This window comes from Nilaparvata lugens, chromosome X, assembly GCF_014356525.2.
Source record: "Nilaparvata lugens isolate BPH chromosome X, ASM1435652v1, whole genome shotgun sequence".
Taxonomy (NCBI): Eukaryota; Metazoa; Arthropoda; class Insecta; order Hemiptera; family Delphacidae; genus Nilaparvata; species Nilaparvata lugens.
Window position 1 is genome coordinate 20,367,806 of NC_052518.1, and position 16,598 is coordinate 20,384,403.

At 33.2% G+C, this 16,598-nt stretch overlaps 1 protein-coding gene across 1 annotated transcript; it reads right to left on the reverse strand.

The window, feature by feature from the left end:
* Positions 1-1,050: 1,050 nt before the first annotated feature.
* On the reverse strand, positions 1,051-13,942 carry LOC111052190. Its single transcript, XM_022338824.2, has 2 exons — positions 13,622-13,942; positions 1,051-7,165 (listed from the first exon to the last, which is right to left on the reverse strand). The coding sequence occupies exons 1-2, from the start codon at positions 13,755-13,757 to the stop codon at positions 6,519-6,521; spliced, it is 783 nt and encodes a 260-aa protein (XP_022194516.1). The 5' UTR covers positions 13,758-13,942; the 3' UTR covers positions 1,051-6,518.
* Positions 13,943-16,598: the final 2,656 nt, after the last annotated feature.

The following is a 16,598-nucleotide window of genomic DNA, read 5'->3' on the forward strand; positions in this document are numbered from 1 at the left end:
CTTAACCCCTTTTTACTTATCAGTACAGAATTTATATTTGTAGAGACCGTTTTGTTACTCAGTAGTCTCAAATGCACACCAACTTGAATCTGGTTTCAATTAATTCAAACAGTCATGTCATACAAGTTTGTGCTAATAATAAATATAAAAAAGTGTGTCAACTCCTTTCATCAGACATCTGATATAGTTCTACATTTTGAACTATTAGGCTACTGAACCTAACTCTTTAAATTGAATTATCTGTACACTTGCGATCCTTCAGCCTGAAAAAGGCTTCTTGATATTCTGACAATTTTTTCATGACTGATTTGTGACTTTCAGCTTATTATACATTGTGACACAGACACTCTTCAAAGACTGTGTAATTTGTAGCCTAAACCTCCAATATACAATTTGAAAACTGACAGTCAGGTTCGTTTATTAAAACAAATTACCTTCCCAAAAACCTGAAGATAATCATATGATTAATTAACAAGATGGCAAGACTTAATCAAATAAGAAATAAGTTATTAGTCTTTCAAGATGAAATTAAAAATATGACTGCGCTTAATTTTCCAATATTTGTAACTCAAGAAACCGCTGAGCAGATAGATAATACCATTCGTTGTTATGGGAGTGTTCACACATTGACAGACTGAAAATGTATGAGCATTCCAGTAAAAACCAAAGATTTTCTCTTTCTGTATAGCAGACCAGAAAGTAAAACTGCAGTATGGCTCAAGAAACAAATCCATATTTGATATTCCATAATAATCAACATTGGAGATCCTCTGGCTTCAACCAAAGTACAAATTTGTGATTTTAGTCGGATTAAAATAAGATGACCAGTTGACTACTGACCATTCCGAATGAATTGATTTTTTGGAAACCTTCAATTTTGCACAATTTTGTATAAGGATTGAGTGTTGGGGACATAATTTTACATCCTGTGATCCTGATATGTAGTTTTGTAGTCCCAAAATCTTTTGCCAGCTAAGATGTGGGCCCAAGTGCAGCTGTTATTAAAAAAAAGAACTAGGATTGATGTGAATTAATAATAAAATCAGTTTGTAAGTTCATGTACATAATATTTATTGAAAAACATAGAATATTTTTTCAAGATTTTATTTAAAAATTATCAACTTCTTCATTTACAGATCTCCTCCAAAGTTCACAACTTATAAAAGTTACATAACATTTTCAATATGGTTCAAACAAACAAACTTTCTAAACCACTCGGTAGTTAAAAGTAAATGCAGTTTCATAATGCCATACAGGGTAACAAAAATATCACCTATAGTGAGGTCCACGTTATAATGGCAGTGTAGGAAGATAGGAGAAAAGGTTTGCCAGATCTCAGCCTTGCCACCCAAACAGCTGATACTGGTATATCTGATGATAAACTTGACTGTTCATTATTGCTGAAAATAGTTAATCATATTTTATTTGTCAAGAAAATATATATTTTTTTAAAGATGTAATAATAAATTTTCATGATTTAGATAAAATTTGAATTTCTACATTGTTGATAAACGATGTGGCAACATCGCAATGCGTGAAAGAGATAGCGCTATCTGCTTTGTTGAACGATAGACAAGGATAGCAACACAATTGCAAACCACACACTGCCATTATAAAGTGAACATCACTATAAAATACACTAAACAGAACCAGTTTTATGACTTTAATTTTTGGTAATATATAATAGCATTATTATTCTAATAGGAAGAGTGAAACACAGCTCATCTTATTTGATAATAAGAAAAGAAGATTTTCCAATTATTTATTAAATTCAACAATGTGGAATGTCGATCATAAAAAGAACTGTAATCAAAAATAAAATGGAATGAATAAGTACATTGAAATTATTTTTTACTTATTTTACCAGTGAATCAGCCTATCTACATAAGATTGATTATCTAGTTAACTGAATCTTTCACATTTTTTAATGAAGACATTCTCATCATTTTGGTTCGCAAGGACAAACAAACGATGATGATCTTAAAATAAAAATTATTTCACAAGACATTTTCACAAATGCTTTGAAATGAAGGTTCAAATCCTTTCATATTGGTTTGAGTCAAAATAACTTGAATTCATATCGGTTCTAATAATCTTATGGATTAGAGATAAATGAAAATGTTTAATCACCGGCCCCGACTTCCTAATAACAGTCGTCAGGTCGTGTCAGAGACCTTGAAATTGATCAGGTGCGACCTGAAAAATCTGACACCAGACCTGAGCCAGACGGAATAAAAAACAATTGAATAGAACTATTTAATAAAAAAATTCACAAATTTGAATTTCATCTTAAATTTTAAATTCAAATTGACATAGAACGACATTCATTTGACTTATTGGTATTAAAATCATCAATTTTGGGGAGCGTAAAACTTCGAATTACAACACTTCACTCATGATATGAATAGGTTTGGGCAAGATTACCTTATTCAAGAAGGAGAATAGAAATCGAGCTATCAGTTCATAGAAGGAAATGCAACGATAACTACAAATACACTTAAAAATTTAATGTTCCCTTCCATTACAAAACATTTAAAAGCTTTCATCTTTGGCCATTTTCAATAAATCAGTAATATACTAAAAATAATACAATACAATAAGAATGACTATAACATTTAATTTAAGTTGTAGAGTTATTCGCTAAAAGAACTGTTTAAGTTATTGAAGTAAGTAAGATCGATATTTTAATAATATCGATAATTAATAATATTAATTTTGATACTGGAACGTTATGGTAAAGCAAAATAATACAAACCATGAATTGAATATTATTTACTGAATTTGAAATGAATTGATGAAATAATTCACTCTGTAGAAGTTATCTGTAAAAATATTTTTGGCCATTATCAGAGTTTTTCCAAGTTTTAAGACAACTCTTTCAAGGATATATGAGATATATGTCTAAAAACACTTTCAAGGCACGGGAATACACATATATATATATATATATATATAATGAAAAAGGAAGTGATTCAACAGTTAGTGAACAACGATATTATAATAACCTAAACCATCAACAGTTCTCATACATATTACAATATAACACAAAGTTAGAGTTTTATCAAAACTTCAATAAAAATCACTCTCAACCTTTAAACATGTCATTGAAACTTGAATAATAATGATAGTATGGATATGTTTCAATGTCAATAAAATACGACTCAGAACTCATCATGAGTTTCAATTACATACATGCATTCAAATACCAAAAACATTGTCACCTTGAATGGTGAAGAAAAGTGTTGAAATATGAAGGAGAATGGATATTACAGTCCTATAGTACCAAATAGATACTGATAAATGTGAATGTAATATGCACAGTGAATATGTAAGTAGAATAAAATATAAGGAAGCAGATCTCTTATGTCAAGTCATCTCAATATTATTTGAGTATGGCAAGTAGATTAAATTGAATATGAAAAACTATTCAAGTTTTAGTTTCGTGAAAAACTATTTGTTAAAAAATATACTTTTATAATTTTTTCATCAAGTTGGCAAATCTAATTATTTGATGATTGATAGAGAACTTACTTACTTATCCATTATACTTATCCAGCTCAGTTTATTTGCATTAATATGATCAAACAACATTGCTCTATTAAATTGGAAAATTTATTGTCTCATCTCTTTTCTGTATTCTATCTCATTTCTTACAGTCCAACTATCATTAATATTATTATTATTGTCCTATGTCTCTAAACACAATATAACCAATAGAGCTAAACTATTAAATAATCAGACTTATACTGTAGAAAACTCAAAATAAAAATAATTATAAAAAAACCTATATTTTATAGGTGGTTGAAACCATAAAACTACTGAAAACATAAGTATATCGAATTGTGCTTCTTACCACAATATAATAATAACTCCAATAAAAATCCTTTAAGAACTTTAGAACTAGACTTTAAGAAATAAAAATCCTAAATTTAACGAAACAATTTATTGATATTGTTCATTTAACAGTCTAATTTGGAAGGAATGTATACCGAGGCAGAATGATAGTGCATTGCGCACAAGCTTTACCAAAGTTTTCATAGAACACATAGCATGCGTCTTGAAAACAAGTAGAATAATACATCATTTATGAAGACTATTCAAGTGTTACTAATTCATTTTTACAGTTACACGCACTAACTACTCCAACATATTAACAGACTACTTGTAATAAAAATCTGGTGTGGTACACTCACACAACTTTCCTTGCTCATTGAACTATTTAAAATTTTACATCTATTTTCGCTTAAAAACCTTTCCCCTTATTTTGATCAAATATTTCTCTTGTAAAAAAACATCCACGGAACAAAGTGCCCTTTCTATAACCCTACCTTAAAATTTCCAATATAGTTCGCTAAATAAACCTAAGCCTCAATATCAAACGAGAATAATTTAGGAGAAAAACATAATGACGATTGACGGCAACATATTTGCAACTACGATCAGACTACTGTATATGTGTATATACAATTGTTTTCAGAGTACTTTTTCCTTTATGTAAATATTGTGAAATTCGATGTTTTTTTTTTAAATTCGTCAAAACAGCTGTTCTACAGATGAAATATCTTGACTATGACTGTGTTCTTTTTATAAATTGCTCTACCTACCCACGGTATATGGAAGAAGAAAAAGTAAAAACCGTGTTCCTACCTACCTCATGCACGAGAAGGAGGTTACAAAGTCCATTTCTCAAGGATTGGGTGGACCCCCCCATAAGTACCCCAGGAAAAAGTCTCATGTCAGTTGATAGAGCTAATAAATAACTATACAGGGTATGGATTTGAAAAAAATCGTTAGAGCCGATTTTGAGAAAATCGTGAAAAACATGGTTTTTTAGTAACTGTCATTTTTCTCAAGAATATTACGGAGCTCCTGCAATTTTCACAGAAATGAGACTCATGTCAGTTGATAGGGCTTATAAATAGCTATCCATGGTATAAATTTGAAGAAAATCGTTAGAGCCGTTTTCGAGAAAACCGTGAAAAACATGGCTTTTTAGTCATTATCCGCCATTTTTCTCAAGAATATTACGGAGCTCCTGAAATTTTCCCAGAAATGAGACTCATGCCAGTTGATAGGGCTTATGAATAGTTATCTATGGTATAAATTTGAAGAAAATCGTTGGAGCCGTTTTCGAGAAAACCGTGAAAAACATGGTTTTTTAGTCATTATCCGCCATTTTTCTCAATAATATTACGGAGCTCCTGAAATTTTCCCTGAAATGACTCATTTCAGTTGATAGGGCTTATAAATAGCTATCCATGGTATAAATTTGAAGAAAATCGTTAGAGCCATTTTCGAGAAAAACGTGAAAAACATGGTTTTTTAGTAATTATCCGCCATTTTTTTCCGCCATCTTGAATTGAATTTTATTGAATTTCTTATTGTCGGGTTCTCATGGTATAAGGACCTTACGTTTAAAATTTATCTTAAAAATATTATCTTTTTCCGTAATCAGCATCTGAACACATCACCGATTTAAGCTAGATTGTTCAATAAGTAGTGAACTATATAATGCTTTATTTACGTCTGAATATAACTGAAATAACGACCTTGGTAAAATCAGCATATGATAGACAGTAGTCTAAAATATAACAATCCGTATTGGCACGTATTCCTGAAAAGTTATGTAAGTTATGATTGCTTAGTTAGGATACTGATACATAGAATACTGCGATTCAAGAGATTATTTCTTCATCATCGAACCAATGACCTCGCACATTATCTGTTATTGAGTGAGATCAAAAGTTTTCTCTTACAGTAATTATTATTAAGCATAAAATAATTCAACCGCAGATTTTCATCAGAATCAATCAATCTAAAATTATTTTTTGGAGTCCGAGGAATCTAATCACTAAAAAGTCGATGAGAAAAAAAGTCGAAATTTAATAACAATAGGCGACCGCTGAAGGGTCACTAAAACTTCTACCTGTCCATCTATTGTTTTCGGCGGCCCCGTCTCGTTTCCAATACTCATATATGTAATTGAAAAATGTTAAAATACAGTCAATAATATTAATAGAAATGTTAAATCATACAAATCAATAAAGTCTAAGACAATTCATAGTGGACGAAGTTAATAATGAATGAAGTTATTCATGAAAAATTATTATGAATAAATATAGCATTCAATATGTCACTCATAAAATATAAAAAGTCATATGACAAGTAATATATCATATTTATTCATGATACTTTTTTATGAATGACTTCATGTATTTTTATGAATGAACGTATTATGCTCCGAGTGTTTTGTTTTCTTATAAGAAGTAGAGCTACTGAAAGTTTGATTTGGGGTTGGTCCGTGGATTTCTTTACTCCGAGAAACAAAATTATCGAAATTCAATAAATTAACAGTTTTGGCCAATGACCAAATCAACACTAGAGCACTAAAAGCATATACAGTCATATAAAGTAGTCAATATGCTTAATTCAGAGTGTTCTAGTGTTGAATCGGTCGTTGGCCGAAAGTGTTATTAAAACATGAATATGAATACTGAGGTTTTAGGAATTGCTTGGATTTAATCCAGCATATCATTGAGGCACAGTGGGCGAGCCTCACTGTACAGACCATCAATCAGATAATTCTCACGCATTTGTTCTCTCCTCCATCTTTTTGCATACCTCAGGGCACTGAACAGAGAGGTTGAGGCGAGAACAACGATGAAAACAACAGTCCAAGAGTTGAAGAAGACACTGGCGCCGTTGGAAACTGGATTTGTTTCATTGCTTACATCCGAGTCAAATGTAGCAGGTTTAGACGGGATAAACTTTTCTGTTTCTGACACATTGCTGTAGCACTCTGAGGTACTCTTTGTGCTATCAATTGTTCCTACAGGGACCACTTCGCTGGTCCTATCTTCCACGCCGATGATGACCTTTTTCTGCTGATCTGCTTCTTTGGAGAGCACTTCAGTGTCCTCCATGTCGGTGTTTACATTTTGTTCGGCAGTTGCGTCACTTGTAGTGAGAGAAATAGACATATTTGACACATCTCTCACAATATCCGATTTTTCATCGCAGCATTTCAATTCCACACATCTAAGATCAAACCAATGTGGACAAGAACACAATTGACAAAATATCTGACGACTCAAAGCGAAAGTACCTGTAGTCTTGGTGGTTTCTGCTGCTTCAGTCGGATGTTGATGGTTATCGTCAGGAACACCTACGACGACAAATACATTGATTGAAATCAACTGCATCATGAAATTTATTACTCGAACATATAACTTAAAAATAATACTGACAGATGGCTTATGCAATACTTGGGCCGCACAGGTGAGTGATTAACGATAAGAGCCTTATTACAAGATCATATGATCTTATAATACATTTACAGGTATCATATGATACCTGGTCAAATATTTAATACAAAGATATTTGATGAGCAACTTTGAGCGGCAGTAAAACCTCTCTATTTTAAGTTTCAATTTTAAAATAGCGATACAAATACAATAAACATAACTCAATAATATGCAAGCTTACGTTATTTTATAACTAAAATTACAGTGATTTGAAATGGCATAATATTCAGTTTTCAACGTAAGGTAAAGGTACCGTCAGTTTTCTTTCCATGTTTCAATTTCTGTGATATTAAACTGTCATTAAAATAATGGTTATTTATTATAATGATGGTAGCCAACCTACGTAATGGAGAAGGTACCTGAAGAAGAAGAATTACTGGTCTCAATATACGTCTCTATTCGATCTCATAATAGTTATAACAACTATTTGGAACAAGGATTGAAAATTTAAATATATATATTAAAAAAGTTAGCAATTTTATTAAACTGGAATGAGTCCAGTTGGAGTGTATTCAATAAATACACTTTACACACATGAAGAGAGTTATAATCATGAGAGCTCGAACTTTATAGCTTCTACATAATAGAACACTGTCAAGGTTTTACAAATAAAAAAGCAATGAACTTCTACAGCCAGTATTATATCTGTAGCCTGCAAGACTATTTTTTTATAAATCAGTAATAAGATCAGTATTGATATGATGGATTAATCTAAGTTTCACAAGAACCGAATTCCATGTTTCTCCTGAATATGAATAGTTATTTTCTAAATAGGATCCTAGAAATGCTAAAGAAGTTTTCCGTTAGTTGATAAATCCTAATTTAGGGATGGAAATACTGAGAGATAACCAATTATCATTTCTCATAGTTATAAGCTCATATTATACTACTTGTTAAAATTGATAAAATGTAAAAGAAAGAAGTATATAAATATATTGACAATTGAAACGGTATCAATGAAAGTTGAAGTTAACAGGAAATTAAGGTTCAGTTACATGAAAATACTAGAAGACTTTGAGTCTCGCAACGTCAGGAGTCAACACAATTATCAGCAGAAAATCACAAGATTTTACTGATTAATTAAAGCCAAACTATTAATTAAAAATCTTCTCTTCGGCTTGAGGAATTGCGAATGAGAAAAAATCTTTGGTGAGATTCACGATATTGAGTAATTGGAAATGATAGGACGACATAGTTGTCACATTTCTTTTTCCACCGCCTTCTACAGTGGACAGAATAATTCTCAATGTGATTGAAGCTATCCCGGTATACCTAATATAATATCACAGTAATTGTTGTTTATTTTCAAAAAATCATATCTCAAATTATTATATCCACCATGAAAAATATATCTATATAATATAACTTTTTTTGCACCTCGTACGTTCAAAACTCTAAAAAGAGAAAAAAACGCAATTAAAAAGTGGTTATTGAAGAAATATGAAAGTGAAACATTGTTCAAGTAAATTTCAAGAACATTATAGTGAATATATTCTATGGTTATCAAACACTGCATAGATTGCATGAATATAGCCTGGATGAATATATCAACAGGGTTCATGGTGATTATATAAGTTCAAGTAATCAAGTTACTATATAGAACCATTTGATTTTACTAGATCAAATACCGAATATTTTCTTGATTTTCAACTACCGATTACACAACTGTCTAAAATAACGAAAGCATTGCACTGCTTTCTCACTTTTTTCTTTTATCTGAATATTATACTGAATTCTCGCTGTTTTGTTCATGCTAGAATAAGAGTTATGTCTGTTGATTACTATTCAAAAAAACGACCCCGCACTGATTTACTCATGGGTAGCTTTCAATGATTATTTTTTCCCTATTATTATTTGCTATTTTTATCATTATTATGTTAAATGGAAGAATACAATAAAATTTAAATGTTTGATGATTGAGATTAAATATTATGGTAGCTTGTTATATTTTTCTACAAATTCTAAAATATATTTGGCAATGGTGCTTTGTCTCATGACAGACAAGGATATCAAAACAATGGTAATCAAGTACTGACTTACTAGTGTGAATTTCACTATTGTGATCTTCCATCAAGAATGACCAAAATATAATATTCCTTCAAAAAAAACCATGAAGGGAAACATATAATATAATAATAATAGTTACCTCCACATTACCCCTTACAGCCAACCCCCGTTCCACCACATAGCGCCAAGTGACTAGTAAGTATGCTTAGGCATTTTCGTGCAATAGAACGGCACATGGCCTTGGTAGTAATGATAATATTATTAGACATATGTAACAACATATTAGTAATATAATACAGCATGGTACTTTTTTATTGCGGATGAGCTTTTTGCTAGTACGTGTGTAATGGGAAGTGAGAGGGTGATTTGATGAGATAATCTAACATCTATGCCTACCGGCGGGATTCGAACCCACGACCAGGTAGCGCTAGCAGACTGTAAACCTAGCTCCGCAGTGCAGGCTGGATGCTTGTCTGACTCGGACTAGGCGCTGAGACAGCAAATAATAGCAGCGTTGGTGGGAATGCGAGCGGCCGCAGTAACGTCTTCTACCCAGCAATGGTCGGCGTAGTTCCGCCTAGCGGACAGACGAAAGATCAATCCAGTCGGTTATTTGATCCCTCCAGCCAGGCTCAGCCAAGCAGCCGAGACAATAGAACAATGGAGTGACGGTCTTATTCGCTCGCGTTCATTCGCGTTATTTCTCACGATTATTTTGATTTTTGTGTTACCTATAATCACTAATAACTCCAGTCACCAGTAAAAAGTTTCCAGAAACGTGGTTTACTACCACATTAATGACTTTTCATGATGCTTTTTAATTATTTAAAAACATTATTGACATTCTAAGCCTTCAGGCTAAACTTGGGGTCGCTGAGAACGAATCTGCAATCAAAATTTCTCTATCACGAGAAATAACGAAAAGAAACCAGCTGTTGATCTTTCGGCAACTGTTAACAGTCATCCTGCAATGCGGCCGAAACACTTCCAAGCCAGACACCCATCTCAAATGACAAGAACGCCAAGCTGTGAGAAACCATCCTGCACTGCGGCGCTAGGTTAAGGGTGCAACGCCTTTGTCGTCTCGGCTATCCTGACCGTACATTACCATTATCTGGCCATCCTCATCATAAAGTTAAGAGAGAGTATAAAATGATGAAAGGATAAAAGAGTGAGCAAAGATATAAGCCTTATTTGGAAGGATATTCACAACAACAGTAGATATCGTGGTTTGAAGCGGTAGGAATAGTAATAATTATATGAAGAGTTAGTAGTATAATATACTACTATTATAATTATAGAGTAATAGAATTACATGACAAGTAAATGGAGACAATATAAAAAACAGTTATAGAAAGTGTGAAAGGTTTAAAGGTCATTTCCCACCGCCTTAGCGTAGCTTGAAATACGTCTTCTGAAAGACGTAATGTTAATCAATCTGTTCAAACCGGCTACGCCTTTCTGGTAGATTAATCAACATTAGGAAATACGTTAGCTACGTCTTCGGTGGTCGTATCTCCTAATGTTAAATCTGCGCTACGCCGGTTTAAATTGGACAGATTGATTAACTTTAGGAGATACGTTGGCTACATCTTCCAAGCTTCGCTACGGCGGTGTGAACTTAGTTTAGCAGTGACATAGAAGAGGCTACGCAAGGTTAGATTTAGATAATCCTGCTTAATACAGTGAGATATCTGAAGGTTATATCATTGATAGATTTTCTGCTACTAAAAAATTGAAATTGGAGTAAGATTTTAACTTTGCGCCATATTTTTTCAAGTCGATTTCGACAGCAATGTTAGGATGATATTTGAAATTGTCCTGACCACCTCTGAATCTATCAAGATATGGGTTGCATTCCGGTATCCGGCAGTCAATATACCGAAGTTCTAGCAAATCAAGTTCTGCGGAGTTCCAAAGCTCAATTTAACCTAACATGAGATTATTTCTACTGAACTGTAACAAGAACTAATCCCTGTAGCACGCTTTAAAATACGAAGTGCGATTAGAAATCTAAGTTGGTAAGTGCAAATTATAAATCCAATAATTTAGACTGCAATTATACGGGCGTCTCAAGGTACAATTCTTTAGCGACGACTCAAGCCGCGACTAGAGCCGTGACCTATAAATTCATTAGATTCGACGATTTATTGGATTTTTATCTAGAATGAACGCTCTGGCGGCAGAGGAACGACTTGCCTCCACAACGTTCATACTAGATAAAAATCCAATGAATCATCGAGTCTAATGAATTTATAGGTAAAGTTCTCTAGCCGCGGTTGCTCTAACCACTCGGCTCCAGTCACCGCCAAGGAATTGCACCTTCAAGCCGCGCAGCTGGAGCACATAATCTATAAATAAATTAGATTTAACGATTCATCATATTTTTAGGTTGTATAAACGTTATGGTCATATACATATGAACGTTAAGTTGTATGAACGTTATACTATCAAAAAAGCTTATGATAGTAGAAACAGGGAGAAACTGTGGATAAAGATGGAGAAGTTTGGAATTACAAAAAAAAAACTATTAAACCTGGCCAGGTCAAGTATAGCAGAAGCTACATTCAGTACGACTGAATGGCAAGTCTCTGAGTCTTTCAGGATAAATTCAGGAGTACGACAGGGAGATGAGCTCTCGCCAATTCTCTTCAATATAGCCATCAAGGAAGCACTCCAAAAAACTGCAAATAGGGATGAAGGCATAAAAATTGGATCTGGAATCAACACACTAGCGTTTGCTGATGATGTGGTAACTTTCGCAGAAAACATTTGCTTAGTCAATTAGCAAAAGTGTTCATGGAGGAAGCAGGAAAAATTGGACTGGAAGTAAATAATACAAAAAATCGATTTCACAAGAAATCGAGATAGCAGAGACCAAGATTCTCTTCAAGTGAACGGTCAGTACTTTGAAAAAGTGGACACTTTTAAGTATTATTATTTGGGAGTTGTAATTTCTGAACAAAACACATAAGTAACAGAAATACAGAATGGGCTAAACCTTGCATACAGATGTTTCTATGCATGCAACAAACTTATGTCCTCAAAATTGTTATCGTATACTACGAAAATAAATATCTATAAAACAATTATCAGTCCAATATTGCTCTACGGTGCTGAGACATGGAAGTTAGATCGAAGGGAGGAAAGGAAATTGATTGTATTCGAGAACAAGATCCTTAGAAAAATCTATGGACCTATAAATGAGGAAGGAGAGTGGAGGAAGAGACACAACAGTAAACTTCGAGACCTTTATAGGGAGCCAGATGTATTATGCGAGTAAGTGAAGAAGGATCAGATGTGCTGGGCATGTTTTGAGAATAAAAGATGACAGCAATCTCAATCTAGTCTTGAAAGGCAATCCGGAAGGAAGACGACCGAGAGAAAGACCACGACGGAAATGGTGGAGTCAAGTGAAGGCCGATATGGAGAGAATTGGAGCAACCGAGGACGCGGACAATCGAGAGAGGTGGAGGGGCTTTGTTGGTGCGGCTAAATATCTACTTAGATATATTATGTATGGCCATGGCAATAAGTAAGTAGTAAGTATGAACTTTAGGGTGGCAGATGAATTAGTAGTTTTGGCTACTATATTCCTCTTACGATTAATTTCTCATAAATTATCAAATGAATGTATAGGTTATGTGCTCCTGCCACGCGGCTAGAATCGTCGCTAAGGAATTGTACCTTTGGAAGCGCTAAATTTATTTTTCAAATCATCAGAATGCATGGCTTCAGACTAAGTTTATTTTGGATGCACGTTTATGCAAGTAATTGGGTGGCGCACGCGTGCAGATAGAAACATAAATTGGAAAGAGCAATAGAAACATGCCTATGACTTGTTTAACGCTATTCACACTAATCGCCAGTACCAAACAAGCGTGCACTTGCTGGTGGCGTTGAGTTCCTAATTTTGTATCTATCGGCTCGTATAAGCCACTCAATCACTTGGACGTGTATCCAATATGATCATAGCCTCATGGAGACTGGGGAGCGTTTATTTCGCTCGTATAGTTCACCCCCATTAGAGACAATGCATTCGGTTAATGAGTGAAAAAAATTCAGCACCCGTATAGTTGGGGCCGTAAGCCTACAGTGGCCTCTAGATACATTTCAACAACTAGAAACAAAAAAACAAACATTTCTGTAAGGCAATCCCATACAAGTTCCGTTAGTAGGAACAGCACCGGCGTCGGCGTATCTAACTGAAACTTGATCTAACCTAAAATTCAATATACGAATGGTCATATTACCACAATATTACTATAACCACATATTGTTAAGTCGGAGGGTTCAAGCCTGCTTCTTACCTTGCAATTCATCTGAAATACCACGAGCTTTTCTTTCTCCAGAAAAATTATGTGTTATTACCGGTACCGAGGTAATAATTGTTGACAAAAGAGTACACGCTACATAAAGCGAAAAAAACACATTGAGTGCGAACATTTTTGTCAATAAATTTACTGCGATATAAAACCCATAGAAAAATTATTTTCCAGGAAACTCATTAATTATTTCAACAAGCGTTTTTAACAATAACTTCACAACCACAACAAAATGGAATCTCAAAGCCCAAACAGGAAAACGGAAGATAAGATGAAACAATGTGAAGAGCATTGAATTGAAGTTTGAAGATGTGATGTGATTCTGTGAATCATGGCTGGCTACTTGCTTTCACAGAATGCGCTAGTTACAATGAAAGCTTTTCTACACGTATTTTGTCTGGTAGCTTAAACAAGGGGATCGACTAATTCCACGTTGTAGAGTTAGATCGTTTTATCGCTCTCCGATAGCAAACTCACGTGGCTCTACCAGAGCTTCTGGTAGAGCATTTTATCCCACATACAGAACTACTGGTAGAGCACTACTTTAAAAGCATTGGCATTCTATTGTAAATCAAACCTAATAGTCAGAAAAATTATCCAATTGATTCTCATAAAAATAGAAACTATTGGTTACAATTATTAAGTTGATGAAAATAATATTAAAATGAAAAATGAGCTTATAGCTCTTCAATGTTATTTTCCATCACGAACTGCTTATTATTAATCACTTTTTGCTACCTATTAAAAAGGACGACTAGCAATCAGATTTAGCTTAGATTGAGCTTATAGACTCATTTCATTCCAGAATAAATATTAAAAATTGATCCAAAAAAGGTTGTTATATAGAAAAATTTAATTTTATATTATAAGAAAATTTATCTTATAAATATATATATAGTTCAGATGTGAGTCAGGTAAGTTCAGATGGACTTATAGAGAATGAAAACTGATTTGAAAAATCCAAAGAAAACAAGGATATTGAACATTTCAATAGGTTTTTTATCAGAAGAATGTACGGTTTACCACAGAATACTCCAAACTACATAGTATATTTAGAAAGTGGCAGAGACGTTATGTGGCTTGAAACTTTGAGAATGAACTACAAATACATGTTAAAAACTCTTGCACAGCCAGATTTTAGATTCACTAAGATTTTAGCGATATTTTTGGCGCAGAAGAAGAGTGGTTGCTTAATCAATACAATGAAGAGTGGATAGATCCTGTAGCTCAACCGGATCGTTCGGGAAGAGGGTGCGAGAAAATTGTGGGCAAACTACGTCATAAATTTCAAGGTATGTGGTGGGACAGGGCATCAATCTCTCAGTTTCATAAAATTTACTTTAACTAGGGAGAGACAGATTGCAATCAGAGTATATTAATGATAATAATAGAAGAGGAATGATCAGCATTACTTTTAGGGCAAGGGGGTCATTATTGCCATTGAATTTTAGAGTGGATCGAGGAGAAAATAGTTACATAGTATGCTCTTTGTGCAACAGTGGTGAGGTAGAAGATAGTGAAGAAGATAGAAGATAGTGATATCTATCATTTTATAGGGAGATGTAAAGCCTTAGCGGAAGTCGTGCAAAATGGTTCGGTTGTTCGACGATGGTTGATGAAATAGTGCATGATTATTTGAATGGCAAGAATTGGAAATGCTTGATAGGTTATTATTTAAAGTCAGCACTGAAATATAGAAATTTTCTTGTAAAAGAATTCAATTTTTTAATATATGAAACTTCGATCCGCGCATTCATATCGTGGACTAATAATGCTGATTACTGATAAGGCGATTATGAAGTTTGTTTATATTAATAAGTAAGATTAAACATCTGACTTTATTATTGTAAAAACTGATTTCTCAGCATATGATTTTGAAGGTATAAAATGTTCCTTTTTCTTCTTCCTATACAGAGTGATTCATAATTATGGTAAAATATTTTAATACGTGATAGTAGAGGTAAAAATAAGAAAAAAAGTTCATATAAACATATATCCATAAACGCTTCATTAGCGAGCTATACAGTAGGGTGAAAGATTTCGCCCGGATTTCAGTTCCTCTGGTGAAATACACCGATGCTGAATTGTTTGGAGACTAGTTAAAAAAAAAAAAAAAACTTATGCTGGATTCATATGGAAAAATATCTGAAAAATTGAATAAAACTAGTCTGGAAGCTGTAGTGTGAGTTGTTTTTGAGAAAAAAGTTGAAATATGCAAAAAATCCAAGTAGAAAAACACAGACTTCTACGTTTGATGCCTAATAACTCCCTTTAATGACCAGTAAACAAATAATTTTTTGCAATAAAAATTGTAGAGAATTTAATTCTGAAAAGTATCATGTGAGCTGTGTAAACTAAATTTGAATAAAAGTTGAATAAAATGTATTCTTATGTAGTACATTACACCACAAAAATTTGCTGTTTTGTGAGGAGAGAACTAATAAGTCATTAAGCAACATTGGCAATAGACAAAGTCAAAACTATACTAACATTGTGCAAGTCAGAAGGTTATAAGTTAATGTAATTGAAAGTATATATATACGATATACATATAAACACATAAACATAACTACATCTAAAGTAAGCACAGAAGAATTCAAATATTCATCACTATACAAACAAGGCCCTGTCAAATTGTTAAAACAAGAAAGAAAAGCTTTAAGCAATCAAGGAATCAAACATCAATAATCATATCGGAATCCAAGAACTCTTGTATAGAATACATTGGTGTTTTCACTAACCAGTTGAAAAGTTTCATTTTAAATCTATCTGTAGACTCATTTATTAGCTTAGAGGTAACTTATTGTACAGTTTCAGACCAATAATATTGTAGCTATTCATTGACTTTGAAAGTCTTTGGAATGGTATATTCAGTCTATTCTTATTTCTTGTTGCATAAGAATGTATGGTATGTCTTGGAATTTTCTCTACCTTTGTTTTTACATGTATTAGAGTAGTGTAT

Excerpts from the sequence above, each read along its gene's own strand:
- LOC111052190 (XM_022338824.2), bottom strand. The coding sequence starts at position 13,757 with ATGTTCGCACTCAATGTGTTTTTTTCGCTTTATGTAGCGTGTACTCTT. Across the intron at positions 7,166-13,621 it reads TATTTCAGATGAATTGCAAG|GTGTTCCTGACGATAACCAT; the intron begins GTAAGAAGCAGG and ends TTGTCGTCGTAG.